The sequence below is a fragment of the Pan paniscus genome, chromosome 19 (genome assembly GCF_029289425.2).
Source record: "Pan paniscus chromosome 19, NHGRI_mPanPan1-v2.0_pri, whole genome shotgun sequence".
Classification (NCBI taxonomy): Eukaryota; Metazoa; Chordata; class Mammalia; order Primates; family Hominidae; genus Pan; species Pan paniscus.
Genome location: NC_073268.2, coordinates 12,138,264 through 12,153,654, shown reverse-complemented (window position 1 = coordinate 12,153,654; position 15,391 = coordinate 12,138,264). Strand labels below are relative to the sequence as shown.

General features: G+C 57.0%; 1 protein-coding gene across 5 annotated transcripts in view; it reads right to left on the bottom strand.

The window, feature by feature from the left end:
• Positions 1-15,391, bottom strand: part of SPNS2 (SPNS lysolipid transporter 2, sphingosine-1-phosphate) — a 39,584-nt gene that overhangs the window by 2,013 nt on the left and 22,180 nt on the right. For 2 of the 5 annotated variants that reach the window (XM_034941319.3, XM_034941318.3), the window contains 10 exons: positions 11,809-11,945; positions 6,220-6,371; positions 5,885-5,951; positions 4,304-4,446; positions 3,859-4,011; positions 3,570-3,759; positions 3,150-3,215; positions 830-928; positions 578-741; positions 54-245 (listed from right to left, as the gene is read on the bottom strand). In XM_034941319.3, coding sequence (XP_034797210.3) covers positions 54-245; positions 578-741; positions 830-928; positions 3,150-3,215; positions 3,570-3,759; positions 3,859-4,011; positions 4,304-4,446; positions 5,885-5,951; positions 6,220-6,371; positions 11,809-11,945 — 1,363 coding nt within the window. Of the gene's footprint in view, positions 1-53; positions 246-577; positions 742-829; positions 929-3,149; positions 3,216-3,569; positions 3,760-3,858; positions 4,012-4,303; positions 4,447-5,884; positions 5,952-6,219; positions 6,372-7,113; positions 8,133-11,808; positions 11,946-15,391 lie in introns of those variants that run through there. The other 3 variants (XR_004667085.3, XM_008962620.5, XM_034941320.3) reach the window with 3 other exon arrangements.

The window sequence follows — 15,391 nt, the reverse complement described above, 5'->3', positions numbered from 1 at the left end:
TGGCCTTCCCCTTTCCGCAGGGAGCCCCCACGGGCCTCCCGGCCTGCACTCACCACCTCAGACTTTCACAGATGCGGGCGGCATCGCCAGCTGGTTCACCCTGGGGGAGAGACGGGCGGGGGTCAGGGTGGTGCTTCAGCGGGGGCCGGGCCCGGGCACTGCTCTGGCACATCGCGTCGTGGGGGCCAGCTGACCGGAGGTGCTGGGCAGGGACCTCGTCAGCCCCAGGGGGAGATGGGAGAGCCCAGGGGTGGGGAGAGGAGAGAGAGAGGAGTAAAGAGGAAAGGAGAAAGAAGTCAGAAAGTAAGAGGAAGGGGAGGGGTCCCAGCTTTGAAAACCACTGAGTCCAGAGACAAACCCAAGTCTGGATCCACCAGACACCCCCGTGGCCTCCCACAGCTCCAGGCTGACCCTGGCACTGGGCCTCAGGGCTGGACCCCAGCAACCAGGTCACCCACTGGGTGCATGGGAGGTCTGTACCCTCCCCGCACACCCCCCCCCAGGGCAGGGCTCACAGTGGCTATCACGGTCCCCACTTCCCGGCTGTGCAGCGGGGCCTCCCCTCCCCCCCACTCACTGCTGCTCAGCCCTGGCGCGGTCGCTGACGAAGAAGAGCGCAGTGGCGAGGAAGAACATGCCGCCCAGGACCACAACGAAAGGGCAGAGCATGAGCGCGTAGCCCAGGCTCAGGAACTCCCAGAGCGGGGAGTCCTTGGTGCTCTGGCGGATCAGGTCTGAGATCTGCGAGGATTTGGGGGTGGAGGTCAGGGCAGAGCCCTCCTGAAGACCCCCAGCCTCCCCCGGCCAGCCCCACCCCGGGGCTACTCACAAAGCCAATGAGGTAGGGGCTCCCGGCGTCCCCCAGCAGGTGGGAGGTGAAGCTCTGCAAGGCCACGGCAGTGGCGCGCCGCGTGGGGATGACCACGTACTGCGGAACAGGCGGGCAGGTCAGCGGCCAGAGGAGAAAGGCTGACCCGCTTGGCCCCAGCCCCGGGCCGTGGCACTTCGGAAGCCCCCACACCCTCAGACTCACTCCTGCCCTGTGTCTTGATACCTCTCTCCCCTGGGCCCTGCCCTCCTCCCCACAGTCCCCTCTACTGCCCACCCCGCCAGCCTGGCTGCTTCTCTCCCGTCAGTCACCCCTCTCCTCCCTGAGCCCCTCCCACCCACACACAGCTGCAGTCACCCTCACCCCAGGGGCTTCCACACCTCCAACCCAGACCACTGCAACCTGCCCCATACTGAAAGCATCATTGGCCTCAAACCTGCTGTGCCCCCAGCACACCCCTCTGAAATGGGAATCTTCACCTCCCTCCCAGCTACATGCAGTCAAGGAAGGATACTTTGGGGGTTGCCCAGGCGCCAGTCACTAGAGGCCATTAGCCCAGAGCCCTCCGAGCCTCGGAGTACCCGAGCCATCAGGAATGGCCATGCTGCCGCCTCTCCAGCGCGGCTCCTGCTCCATTCCTGAGACCAGGGTGCCTTGGCTTCTGCCCTTGGACCTGGGTCACGGGGACACTGAGGTCTAGAGAGACATATGTTCCCGAGGGAACCCGAACCCCCGCCACAGCCATTTGTCCTCACCTCCCATCAAGCTAAAGACCCATCTTGGTTCCCCTCCCTGAGGACCAAGCAAGGCCTCGACTGGCCTGGGACAGGAGCTGGTGAGGCAGGCCCCTGCCTGGAAGAGCCTCCGCTCGCACCCGCGGGCACCCTCAGCACCAAATGCCAGGCACTGCTGGGCCCCAGGCCCCAACCTGCAGGAGGTTGGCTTCAAAGCTGGGCAGGCCAGAGTCAGACAGGAGGGGCTGGGGTGGGGGCGGGACAGGCACAGCCAGCTCTGTGGGTGCCCAGGCAGCCCCTGTGCCCCAAGCTCCAGCTGCCTTGCCTCTTTGGAGTGCCAGCCTTAGTGGGCATTGTGTGCAAGCAACCAGCACCCACGGGGCACCCCGTTGCGGGAGAGGTGGGGGGCGGGTGGAAAAGGGCCTGAATCTGATGAAACGAGTGGCCCTGTTTCCAGCAGGAATAAACTGTGACACTTAATAAACTGGGACACGATTTCCCTGGGACCCTAACCCTGCCGGCAGCTGTCAGGGGCTCCCCGGGGGTGGAGGCAGGGGAGGGGGTCCTGCCCAGCACCAAGAGCACTTAATCCGCATGGGCTCCTCCCTTTACTCTGGGCATGTGCAGTGACCCCGGCGCACCCCTGCCACCGCCTGGCTCCGTGCTGAGGCTCTGAACTGCGTCAGACCTCCCCCCCACCACGGCAGCCCATGGACTCGGGAGGACACAGACACCCCAGGGGCAAGCGGATACCCCCGGAGGCTTGGGGTGGGGTAAGGCAGGCTTCCTGAAGTGCAGGAGCCAGCAGGGGCCGCAGTGCCTGGCAGACTCATCTCCCGGGCTGTCCCATGCTGGGGCACCCAAACCCGGGCACCCTGAGAATCCACCCCTGAGTCCTTCCTCTCTGCCCTGACACCTCCCAGACACTCCCCTGTCCCCTCCTGACCCTGGCCAGGCTGATCCCTGGGCACAGGACCAAGTGTCACACTCACCCCTGCCACCCCCAGAGGGCCACGAACTCCTAGCTCCACTCCTGGCTCCTCCCAGGGTGCTCCCATCCCCACCCAGGGACACAAGCCCCTGCTGGCTGCTCAGACAGCCCTTTGTCCCCGGCTGGCTGGGCTAGAGCCCATTGTTGGCCCTGTAAAGACAGCCTCTGTCTGCCCAGCCCCAGCCGCAGGCACTCAGGCAGGCACGCCTGGGAGCCAGGCTGAGTAGGGAGGGCAGAGCCTATGGATGCTCAGACCCAGTGGGGGGAGGAGGGCTGGCAGGCAGCACCACCTCAGTGCCAGCCTGGCACTGCCAGCCTCCCAGACACTAACCTGAGCCTTGAGACTCCCCCTCCTACTCAGTCTCCACATCGTGCTCTGTCTGCCTGCCCAACCCTGTTTTCCAGTCCTGGCCAGAGGCAGACCCCAAACTCTCTGATCCACTCCCTGCCTCTGGGTTCACGTTCCTGGCAGGCCTGCCTTCCTCCCAACCCCCTACCAGCTCTCCCGCCCCTTCACTCGCCCTCCCCAGGCACCCCTGTGAGGTCAAGAGGCCTGGGTCAGCAGCACAAGGTGACCTCGGCCTGCCTGGCTCACCATGAGGATGTCTGCAGTGATGGCCCAGTTAGAAAACAGCAGCGTCTCCCCGACGAAGATACAGATCTGCCGGGGAGAAGGCAAACCACCATCAGCGGTCCCTCCATCCGCAGCAGCCGCAGCCTCTGTTCCCTACACACTGGCTGCTGGCAGGGAGCCCACAAAACCTCACACCCCTCCCGGGCCCATATCCATTCATGGGCTATCCAGAGACTTCAAGCCATGCCCACGGCCCTGAGGCACCCAGAGGCCCTGGACAGGCTGTGTGTGGCCAGGCTGGGGATGAGCAGGGGCAGCCAGAGAACAGGAGCCTCCCCGAGGGAAGGGAACATCCAGTAAGTCAGACCGAATGTCCTGTTCCAGACCCTCCCGCGGCCCAGGCCCAGCTCCCCCAGCACCCTTGCCCCCCGCTGCACTCACATAGGCTCCTACGATGCTGCTCTTGGCAGCCACGAAGATCAGGCAGATGAAGATGGCAGAGCCCAGCATGCCCACGGCACACACCAGTGGGTCGGCCCGCTGGGTCTTCAGGCGGCACCAGCGCGTGGCTCCTGCCCCCGTGACCACGCCCAGAAATCCCGTAAAGCAGGTGATGGCCCCAAAGATGAGGCTGTGGGGACAGAGGATGGTGGGGCACGAGTTGAGGCGGCTCAGGGCTCTCCTGTCCGAGGTCCCTCGCCAGCCCTGGGCCCACCCCGTGGGGCCCCACCTGTCCTTGGCCCCACAGGGCGGGCTGTTGCACGTCTCCGCTGTCTTCTGCACAACTTGGGCGCGGTGCAGGTAGAGCGGGATCCACATGCCCAGGGCCCCCGTGGCGAAGGAGACAGCCGACGTGGCCAGGGAGGAGAAGACGTAGCTGCGGCTGGGGAGAGGCCAGGCAGTGACACTGAGCTCAGGGACCTCCTTCACCCCCCTAGGCAGCCCCATGCACTGGGGGAACAGGAGGCCCCCAAATGCCTCGTCTTACAGGCTCCAGGGGTGAGGGTTCAGGCTGCAGGAATAATCAATTCTGGGGCCAAAATGTCCCTCCCAGCACTGAGACAGCAGAGGTGGGGTGTCTGGCTGAGGGTGCTGGTGGGCTGCCCTGCAGGGACAGGCCCTCTCATCTTAGCACCCCTCTCTCTTCCCGCCAGACCCCTTCCCGCGGTACTCACTTTCGAATCAGGGCCTTCATATCTCGGAGCCATGAGGTCCGGGCCTTGAGCTGGTCCCCGAGCTGGTCGGCATGACCCCTTTTAGTGGCTGGGACCAGAATGAGGATGAGTGTTCCTGTGATCATGCCCAGGACAGGGGACACCTGCCAGGGAGCAGGAAGTTAGGACACCAAGGCCCAGTGAGCCTCGTCCCTGCTGCAGAAGGAGGGACTCAGGCAAGCCCATGCCTTCTCTGGGCCATAGGTTTCTCCTCTGAGCAGGTATCTGCCCAGCCTTCCTAATTGGGCTGCTGAGAAAAGCTGGGGCTGAGGTCGGTCAAGAGACTGGAGGCTTGAGATGGCCTGTCCAGACCAGGGGCAGGACCAGAGGTGGGAATGTGCAGGGAAGCCAGACAGACTGAAGGAAGAAGGAGGGGTGGGTGAGTGGAGCAGTGGGTGGATAGATAGAGAAGAGATGGCTAAAGAGGTTGATGGAGAGATGGACAGAGATAGATGGAGGGATGGACGGATAGATGGACAGACGGATGAACAGATAGATGAGTGGATGGATGAACGGATAGATAGACGGACGGAAGGACAGACGGATGGTGGATGGATGGACAGACGGATGGAAAATAAGTAGATAGCCAGATGGGATGATGACTTTGAAGGAGGAGAAAATTCCTGGAGCAGGTTCCCCACGTAGGTTCCTCAGCCGCGGGGCCCTGGGAAGGTGCTGTTTGGGTATGAAGCGCTGGACTGACAGATCAAGTGGGCTGGCATTTGGTGGGGGCCCGATGCAGGCCCCACAGAGGCTCCCGAGCCCTTTTGGATCTTCCCCGTGTCCAGCCCATTTTCCAGAACAGAACCTCCAAGGCCCCAGGCTTCTCTCCGGGTGGGAGGGTAACATCCTGGCAGCCTGGATTCCATCTCACCAGCCACGCAGAACACTCTCCCCCATGCCCCCGGGACTGGGAGCCCCTGGGTTGGGGAGTTCCTCTGCCTGCCACCTCCCTCTCGCCTCCTCATCCCCCCACCCCACTAAGAAATTCCACGGAGGCCGCTTCCTTCCTGCTTTCAGGAAAAAACACTTTGTCTTAAGCTTCCGCTCCTCCGAGAGACGGGGGATCTCTGTTTCCTCCGATTGCACTGTCCTGGGGCCTTGGTAACTTGCCCCAAACCCAGCGAGACCGGAAGTGGCTCCAGACTCTGGGGCCCCCACACAGAGGTCTTGTCCCAGCCTTACCCTAGCACAGCGCCAGGGCTGGAAGCAGGAAGCACCGCCATGGACCTGGAATTTCCTGACGTGGTGGGAGAATCCTTGGTTCTCTCAACCTGGGACTCCCGGGCGGGAGATTCCAACCCTCAGCCTGGGGGCCCTGAGGGCGGCGGGGCTGTGTCTGGCTCTGACACCTCAATCGGGACATCTGAGCGCTCTGATACTTCAATCTGGACTAATCTGGAAGGGCAGGGATTTCAGAGTCCAGGCAGCCGGGGGAGGAATGCTGGAGGCCTAGGTCCTAGCCTGGACTACATCTCTGGGCAACCCTGGGGCGAGGTCTGGACCAGAGAGTGTCCTCATGGGAAGGGACGTAGGACTTACCCGCAATGCCCAGTGCCAGTCTCCGGCTGCCTGCTTCACGCTGGAGCCAGTAATGTAGCCCAGGCCACTGCAGAGAAGAGACACACGTCAGGCTGAGCAGAGACAGGGGCTGGGGACAGGGAGTGCCCGCTGGTCTGCAAGGCAGGCTGCCCACCCTCCCCACCCAGCCAGCTGGCCAGGGAGCAGGTCCAGGAGATTCTCAAAGGCTGACCGCCCACATGTTTAGCTCTGGAGGACGCCTGCCTGGGCTAGAACCCCAGGGAGTGGGAGAACTCAGAAGTCCAAGGGAACCTTGCCCAGATCCTCACCCAGACCCTGGCATCTCCGGCTCTCACCTGCCCAGTGGGATGGCGAAGTAGAAGACGGACAGCATGAGCGTACGCGTGTTCTTGGTGAAGAGGTCGCCAATGATAGTGGGGGCGATGGTGGAGTAGCTGGCCTCCCCGATGCCCACCAGCCCCCGGGACAGGACCAGCAGCCAGAAGTACTGTGAGGAGGGGTGGAGGATGCTGGGGGACCGACTACCCGCCATCTGCCTCTCATCCCTTGTTCCCACTTTGCTCCCTCCCCCTGCAGGGCCCAGGAGCCAGGGGAGAGAAGGGTGAGGGTGCTGGGGGGCTGCACCTCCGTAAAGACCACCTCCCCCAGCCACTCCGGGCCTCAGTTTGCCCCTCTGTGTAGTGGGTCTGACGGGGCCTGGCCGGCCCAGTGCTGGTATGGGACGGGACTATCCCAGCTTGAGAGTGGTATGGCCCAGGTAGGCCCCCTCTGTCCTCATAGGCACTGGGGACATAAGCCTATGTCTCCACTACTCCACCAACTGGGAGACCCCTCCCTGGTTCTGACTCCACTTCGGGAGCCTCAAGCCACCACCCTCCACTCTGTGTGTCTCTCCCAAGCCGGGTGGCTAGGCCAACCCTGGCAGCACTGAGGGCCCAGTGTGAAGTGGGGAGTGGGGAGTTGGCAGGGAAGCCCAGGGGACCCAGAGCCCCTCCCCCTGCACACACCAAAGGGCAAAGCCCAGCTGAGTGGGGAAGGGTGGGGCCCTGCCAGCTGCTGGTAGCATGACCCCTTTGATGTGGACCTGCTCCCTCCGTCCCCCAGCTGCCCGGGGCCTGAGAACCCAGCCTGGTCATCTTTCCCCAGCCCCACCCTGGCCACCCATCTGGCCAGCATCGCCCGCGTCCAGCCCTCCCCCGGGTCTCCCTGACTTCCCTCCATCTGCTCACCTCGCTCCTGGCTTGCTGTGCCTGCAGGTGCTGCCTGGGTTGGCCCATCTCTGACCCCTCCATGCTTGTCTCTCTTTCTCCATCTCCCCATTTGCCCTTAGCTCCTCGCCTCTATTTCTCTTCCTGGGAATCACCTGCCTACAGCCTTGGCCTGTTTTTCTGGTGGGTCATTTGTCTCTTTTGCATTGATTTCTTTTTTTTTTCTTCTTTTTTCAGATGGAGTCTTCCTCTGTCACTCAGGCTGGAGTGCAGTGGCGCGATCTCACTCACTGCAACCTCTGCCCCCCGGGTTCAAGCGATTCTCCTGCCTCAGCCTCCTGAGGAGGTGGGATTATAGGCACCCGACACCACACCCAGCTAATTTTTGAATTGTTGTAGAGACGGGGTTTTGCCATGTTGGCCAGGCTGCTCTTGATCTGCCTGCCTCAGCCTCCCAAAGTGCTGGGATTACAGGCGTGGGCCACCACATCCGGCCCCCTGTGTGCTTTTAAAGAACAAACATGAGGCTGGGCATGGGGGCTCGTGCCTATAATCCCAGCACTTTAGGAAGCTGAGGCAGGAGGATTGCTTGAGGCCAGGAGTTCGAGACCAGCCTGGGTAACATAGTGAGACCTCGTCTCTAAAAAAATTTAAAAATAAGATAAAAATCGGGCCAGGCGCAGTGGCTCACGCCTGTAATCCCAGCACTTTGGGAGGCTGAGTCGGGTGGATCACAAGGCCAGGAGTTCAAGACCAGCCTGGCCAAGATGGTGAAGCCCCATCTCTACTAAAAATACAAAAATTAGCCGGGCGTGTTGGCGGGTGCCTGTGATCCCAGCTACTGGAGAGGCTGAGGCAGAGAGTTGCTTGAACTCGGGAGGCGGAGGTTGCAGTGAGCCAAGATTGCGCCACTGCACTCCAGCCTGGGTGACAGAGCAAGACTCCATTTCAAAAAAGAAAAGAAAAGATAAAAATTAGCGGGATCATGATGCATCCTAGCTACTTAGGAGACTGAGACAGGAGGATCAGTTGAGCCCAGGAAGTCAAGCCTGCAGTGAGCTGTGATCACACCACTGCATATCAGCCTAAGTGACAGAGCGAGACCCTGTCTCAAAAACACATTTAAGGCTGGGCATGGTGGGCTCACATCTGTAATCCCAGCACTTTGGGAAGTCAAGGCGAGTGGATCACCTGAGGTCAGGAGTTCGAGACCAGCCTGGCCAACACGGTGAAAACCCTTCTCTACTAAAAATACAAAAATTAGCTGGGCATGGTGGCAGTCGCCTATAATCGCAGCTACGCGGGAGGCTGAGGCAGGAGAATCGCTTGAACCCGGTGGTGGAGCAGGGGGTGGCAGAGGTTGCAGTGAGCCGAGATTGCGCCGCTGCACTCCAGCCTGGGTGAAAGAGCGAAACTCTGTCTCAAAATAAACAATATTTAAAAATAAAATGGACATGAAAGGAAACCCTCCACGCATCTTATCCTGTAACTTGCTTTTGCTCCCTCATTCTTATCTTTTTGAAACCCATTTATGCTGGTTAATTAAGATCTAGTTCATTCTTTTCCTGTTGAGTCTCACAGGGCCCGGCACAGTGGCTCACACCTATAATTCCAGCACTTTAGGAGGCTGAGGCGGTAGGATCACCTGAGGTCAGGAGTTCCAGACTAGCCTTGTCAACATGGTGAAACCCCATCTCTATTAAAAATACAAAAATTAGCTGGGTGTGGTGGCGCGTGCCTGTAATCCCAGCTACTTGGGAGGCTGAGGCAGGAGAATCGCTTGAACCCAGGAGGCGGAGGTTGCAGTGAACACAGATTGTGCCATTGCACTCCAGCCTGGGCAGCAAGAGCGAAACTCCGTCTAAAAAAAAAGAAAAGAGTCATACATACACACCATTAATCTGTGCACACCCAGTGATGGTCATTTAGATTGCTTCCTTTTTTTTTTTTGGCTATTCCAGTGCTTCTTACATGCATGTGTCTACAAGCTGGAGTTTCTCTCTTGGGTATATACCCCAAGTAGAAGGCTGGGCCGCGGGAGATAAACAGAGTTTTACAATATCCTGCCGCTTCGCTCTCCAAAGAGGCTCTACCAATTTACACTCCCACCAGCAGGGCTGGAGTCCCCGATTCCCCACAGCTTTGATCACACTTGGTATTGTCAGCCTTTTTAATTGTTGCCAATCTGACGGGTGTGAAATGGGATCTCATTGTTGTTCTAATTTGCATTTCCCTGATTACTAGAGAAGCTGAGCCCTGTCTCTTCCTACACGTATTGGCCGTTTGGGTGTCTTCTCCTGAAATTGTCTGTAGCTATCCCGTGCCCATTTTTCTACTGAGTTATTTGTCTTTTTCTTGTTGATTTATAGTTCTAGATTTTAAGAGCTTGCTTTTTGCTTTACTTTCCCCTATCGGGACTTTATTCTGCAAGATGGTTTGGAACACAGGCCAAACTTTTCTTTCAATCCAGATGGATAGATACTTCTTCCCAAACCACTCATTTGAGATGCAACTTTCATCCTACACCAAATCCCCACAGAAATGAGGACTCTGGCTCATTGATCTTAGTCCATCCCTCTGCTGTTTTAGTTATAATCACTGTATTTTGATAACTGAGAGGCAAATCCCCTTTCACTGTTATTTTTTCACAATGTTCTTGGCTGTTCCTGGGCATTTTCTCTGCCAAATTAACTTCAGAATCACATTGCCGAGGTCTACCAGAAACCCCTATGGGATGCAAATTGTGATTTCAATGCATTTATGGATTCACTGGAGGTGACCTGTTTCTCTCTCTGCCTTTGCTTATCTTCTGTCTCCTTCCACACACCCAGAGATGGACCCGGACCTGGCATGGTGGTCCTAGACTTACTGGTCAGTCCCAGGAGCAGCCTCAGAGGTTGGTGACCAGGGGCCTGGCCAGGGGCAAGACGAGGTCCTGAGGGGCCCTAGAGGCCTCTGGCCCAGTCCTTATTTTTGACTGTGGCCACCAGGCTCTGCTTGCCATCCTGGGCCTGGAGCTTTACCTGACCTGACCCTCCTCTGTGAAGCTGCCCCATGAAGCAAGGATGTCCTTGGCAAACCTGCTGATTTTCTCTGCCCTCCCTCCAATGTCCCCACCATCAACCCAAATCTGACCCCGCCATTGTTCTTCAAACTTTTCCAGAGCTCAGCACTGCCACAGAAGGAAGCCCAGGCCCTCTAGCCTGGCATTCAAGGTTCTCCATGACCCAGTCCCTGCTTTCTTTCCAGTGAAAATGCAATCCTCAATCTTTCTTTCTTTTTCTGTTTCTTTTTTTTTTTTTGAGATGGAGTTTTGCTCTTGTCACCCAGGCTGGAGTGCAGTGGTGCGATCTCTGCTCACTGCAACCTCCGCCTTCGAGGTTCAAGTGATTCTCCTGCCTCAGCCTCCCAAGTAGCTGGGATTATAGGCATGCACCACTATGCCTGGCTAATTTTTGTATTTTTAGTAGAGATGGGGTTTCTCCATGTTGGCCAGGCTGGTCTCGAACTCCTGACCTCAGGGGATCCACCCGCCTTGGCCTTCCAAAGTGCTGGGATTACAGGCATGAGCCATCACACCTGGCCCAATCCTCAATCTTTCAACACACTCCACCATTTCTGCATCAGTGGGTTGTCTCCCTCTGCCCATGCTACCTTCACCAAAAGGCCTGATCTCACAGTCCTGCCTGCCCAGCGCAAACGCCACCTCCTCCAGGAAGCCTTCCCTGACCCCACGGATTTCAAGAGACTGTTGTCTCTTTAGTGAGGACTCTCAGCACTTTTTCTACACGTGTCTCTTGAAGGCTCTGAACACAGGAGTTCCTGTCAAATCTTCCTACCCCGAAGCCTGGGTGCTCCCAAGGACAGGGCTATCCTGAAAGCTCCTTGAAGACAGATCATGCTCTCCCCTTCTTCCTTCATCTTTCTCTATAGCAGCCGCCATGTGACTGCCACTCTGTGCTTGAATACGCCTTGAGATGGGGAACTCACTACCTCACAAGGCAACAGTCTCATCTTTGGAAGGAGGAACAGAAACAATGACTGGCTGAGCACTCGCCGTGTTCCAGGGTCTGGACCTTCACAGCTCAGCTACTTCTCAAGGGAAACCTTCGAGTTGGGAAGTATTATCCCCATTTTAAAGATGAGGAAACTGAGGCTCAGAGAGATTAAGTTCCTCCAGGTCACAAAGCTGAGTAGAAAACAAAGTTGGGATATTCAAGCCCAGGCCTGTGGGAGCTAAATGAGAAGACTCTTGTTTGTGTTGAATTGATGTTTGCTTCTCTGGGATGTCGATCCAAGATGTCAGCTGGTCATCAGACCAAGCACAAACTAAGCAAGAACCAGAGAGGGGTAGTGACTCCCCCAGGGTCACACAGCCAGATAATGGCAGAACCAGGGCTAGGACGCAAGGCCCTCACTCCTAGGCCAGACTTGTTCTTTGCATCCATCCCAAATCAGAGGGATGCTCAGAAAGAGTCAGGAGGCCACATGGGCTGGAAGGCTCTCAGGTCAGGCCAGCGTGGGGAAGGCCCCAGCCGCAGGGCTGGTTTATAAAAATACCCGAAGACCACCTGTCCTTCTGCACTGGGAAGACAGTGGGGTTCAAGCAAAGGAGCTGGAAGCCCCGGGCTGGATTCTTCAACAGGCCAATAAGACTAGCCACTCGCTGGAGGGACCAGGACATAGGGGTCGGGGAGAAGCCGAGCCGGGCCTCACCTGCTGGGGAATGAAGGAGCTGGAGAAGGTGACGGCCGACCAGAAGAAAATGCCGCAGCTGAGAATCACCTTCCTGTTGAAGCGGTCGCCCAGGTAGCCGAAAATGGGGGCAGCCACCATGAAGCTACAGATGAACACTGCAGGGAGAGGAGAGCTTGAGGGGCAGCCCCTGTCCCTGCGCCCCGGCCTCCCGGCCCATTTCACTCCGGCTTGAGGCCAAGAGTCTGTGGAGCAAAGGGACCAAGGAAGCAGCCCAGAGAGGAAACCTCGGCCCGACCTGCACCCCAGGAAGGTGGGAAAGGCCTTATGAGGTCAGGCAGGTCCATGACGCCATCCTCTCCCATGTATGTCCAGTTCGCCCAGTTTGTCCAGGTTTGGGTGAGCCCTTTGGGTACTTTTTAAAAGAGTCAAGATCTATTTATTGAACACTTTCTACATGCCACACACTATGCTAGGGGCTCACCATGTCATACCTCACATATCTTTTTAAAATTTTATTTTTATTGTTTTGAGACAGGGTCTCACTCTGTCACCCAGGCTGGAGGGCCGTGGCACACTCTCGGCTCACTGCAACCTCCATCTCCTGGGTTCAAGCAATTCTTATGCCTCAGCCTCCTGAGTAGCTGGCATTACAGGCATGCGCCACCACACTTGGCTAATTCTTGTATTTTAGTAGAGATGGGGTTTTGCCATGTTGGCCAGGCTAGTCTTGAACTCCTGGCCTCAAGTGATCCACCCACTTTGGCCTCCCAAAGTGCTGGGATTACACGTGTAAGCCACCGCGCCCAGCCATATCTCATCATGTATCTTTGTATCTCATGTATTACGTATCTTTCCAGCCCCCTCCCACCTCACAGATGCGGAGACAGACTCAGAGCGAGAGTGACTTGGCCAAGACCCCACAGGCAGTAAATGTTCCAGTGGGGATCTGACACCAGCTGCCTGACTCCAGAGCCTGTGTTCCTTATACTTTACCACACTGCACCCCTTGTTCTACTTGTGAAAGAAGCTCAGAGAGGGGAAGAGATCTACGCAAGGTCACACAGCAAATCAGGCAGAACTGGGCCTGGAACTCCAGATTTCGCACCTGCTAGACCACACAGCTGCCCTCACTCCCAGCGCGCCGCAGGGCCTTTCCTAGTGGCTGAAAACACTGTCATCCATCTGTCCATTCTACCGTCTTGTCATTCAACAACAACAATTTTTTTGTACCTACAATGCACCAGGAACCGTTTTAGGTGTTTGGGATATATCAGTCAACAAAAGAGACAAAAACCCCTATCCTATGAAGCTTTCATTCGAATGAGGAGAAATAGACAATAAAGAAATAAACAAATCAATAACACGGCTTGTCAGATGGTGGCAAGTGCTACAGAGGGTGGGAGGGGCTGAAACAGGAGCTTGGAAGGGTGTGTGTGAGAGCAAGTGGATGCCACGATTTTATATTTTTTGAGACAAGAGTCTCACTCTGTCACCCAGGCTGGAGTGCAATGATGCAATCTCAGCTCACTGCAACCTCTGCCTCAGCCTCACAAGTAGCTGGGATTACAGGCACACACCTCTGCTCTGCTGATTTTTGTATTTTTAGTAGAGACGGGGTTTCACCATGTTGGCTAGGCTGGTCTCCAACTCCTGACCTCAGGTGATCCGCCTGCCTCGGCCTCCCAAAGTGCTGGGACTACAGGCGTGAGCCACCGTGTCTGGCTGAGAGAAATTTATTGATATAGTTAGCTGATGTTTTATTTGTTTGTGAGACAGTGTCTTGCTCTGTTGCTCAGGCAGCTGGAGTGCAGTGGTGCGATTTCCGCTCACTGCAACCTCCGCCTCCCAGGTTCAAGCAATTCTCCTGCCTTAGCCTCTTGAGTAGCTGGGATTACAGGCGCCTGCCACCACGCCCAGCTAATTTTTGTATTGTTAGTAGAGACGGGGTTTCTCTATGTTGGCCAGCCTGGTCTCAAACTCCTGACCTCAAGTGATCTACCCGCCGCGGCCTCCCAAAGTGTGGGATTACAGGCGTGAGCCACTGCACCCGGCCACCACAATTTTAAATAGAGCGGTCAAAGGGGATATTTCAGCCAGGACCTGGAGGAGGTAAGGAAACAAATCATGCAATTATTGGGGCAAGAACAGCAAGTGCCTAGGCCCTGGGGCAGGAGTTTACTTAGCATGTTGGAGGAGCAGGAAAGAGGCTGGGGTGGGGCCCCGGAGCCCACTGTGATGACTGTGACGTCCATGGGTGAGAAAGGAAAACATGAGGGGATGTCGAGCAAAGGCCGTGACCTGGCTTTGTTCTTCCAGAACAAGAGGTTTAGAAGATTCCACAGGGAGGCCACTGCCAGTGATGGGAGGGGCCTTGGAGGTCCCAGGTGGGATGAAGAGGCCCAGAGCAAGGTAGGGGAGACCCTAGGTCAGACAGCGAGGTGGCCCCCCATCCCTCCCCCTGGAAAGCAGTCCCACAGCTGATGGGCAGATGGCCAGACAAAGGCTGGGAGTGACAGACATGGCAGCCAGTTGGCCTCTGACTGCCAGGCTGAATGTGTGTGTGGTCCCGGCTGCTCCTCCATGGGCCTGAGACCCTGGCAAGATGGGACCTGAGAGAAGAGAAAGAGGGAGGGAGGAAGGAGGAAAAGAGAGAGGTGAAGGAGAGGCGAGAGGGCCAGGCAGAGCTCCCCTGAACCTGGCTGGAGGAGTGACTGCCCCTCTTTCATGCCAGCAAGAACAGGCCAGTGAGTGTGCGTGGGTGGTGGGTGTACGAGCAGACCTGTTAATTCCAGAGGCCTTGGGTAGAATCAGCATGCAAGTGCACAAATCCGGGCATGAGACACACTCCCTGGGCTCAAATTCACCTCTGCTCCTTCCCAGCCGGTGACCTCAGTCAGGCCACAGCCATTCTGTGTCTCACCTTCAGTGGTGTGCGGATAAATGTTTAACTGGCTCTGAAAAAGGGGCGAGGGGAGCCCTGATGTGGCGTGTTTGCTCATTTCTTTTTTTTCTGAGATGGAGTTTCGCTCTGTCGCCCAGGCTGGAGTGCAGTGGCACCGTCTCAGCTCACTGCAACCTCCGCCTCCCGGGTTGAAGCGATTCTCTTGCCTCGGCCTCCCAAGTAGCTGGGATTATAGGCATCTGCCACCACGCCCGGCTAATTTTTGAATGTTTAGTAGAGACAAGGTTTTGCCATGTTGGCCAGGCTGGTCTCAAACACCTGATCTCAGGTGATCCTCCTGCCTCGGCCTCCCAAGGTGCTGGGATTACAGGGGTGAGCCACCGTGCCCGGCCATGTTTGCCCATTTCTGTGGTGTAAACACTCCGCCCTGGCTGAGTTCAAGCTACCCACGTCGTGTCACTGATGGGCGTTGGAAAGGGATGTGCGGGAACACGCCACTGTCCAGTGTTTCTACCACACAAATAGAACAGACGCCACTCACCATAGGACCACAGATAACGCTGAAACACAGCAAAATAATTAGGAAGTGAGGACTTTTGAGTAGTTATTACCTTGTTTCTAATTATTTAATTGTAAGCTGATATCATTTAGTTTTTAACAATGGTTGTATTTTACGACTAGCTCACACACCATTCCTGA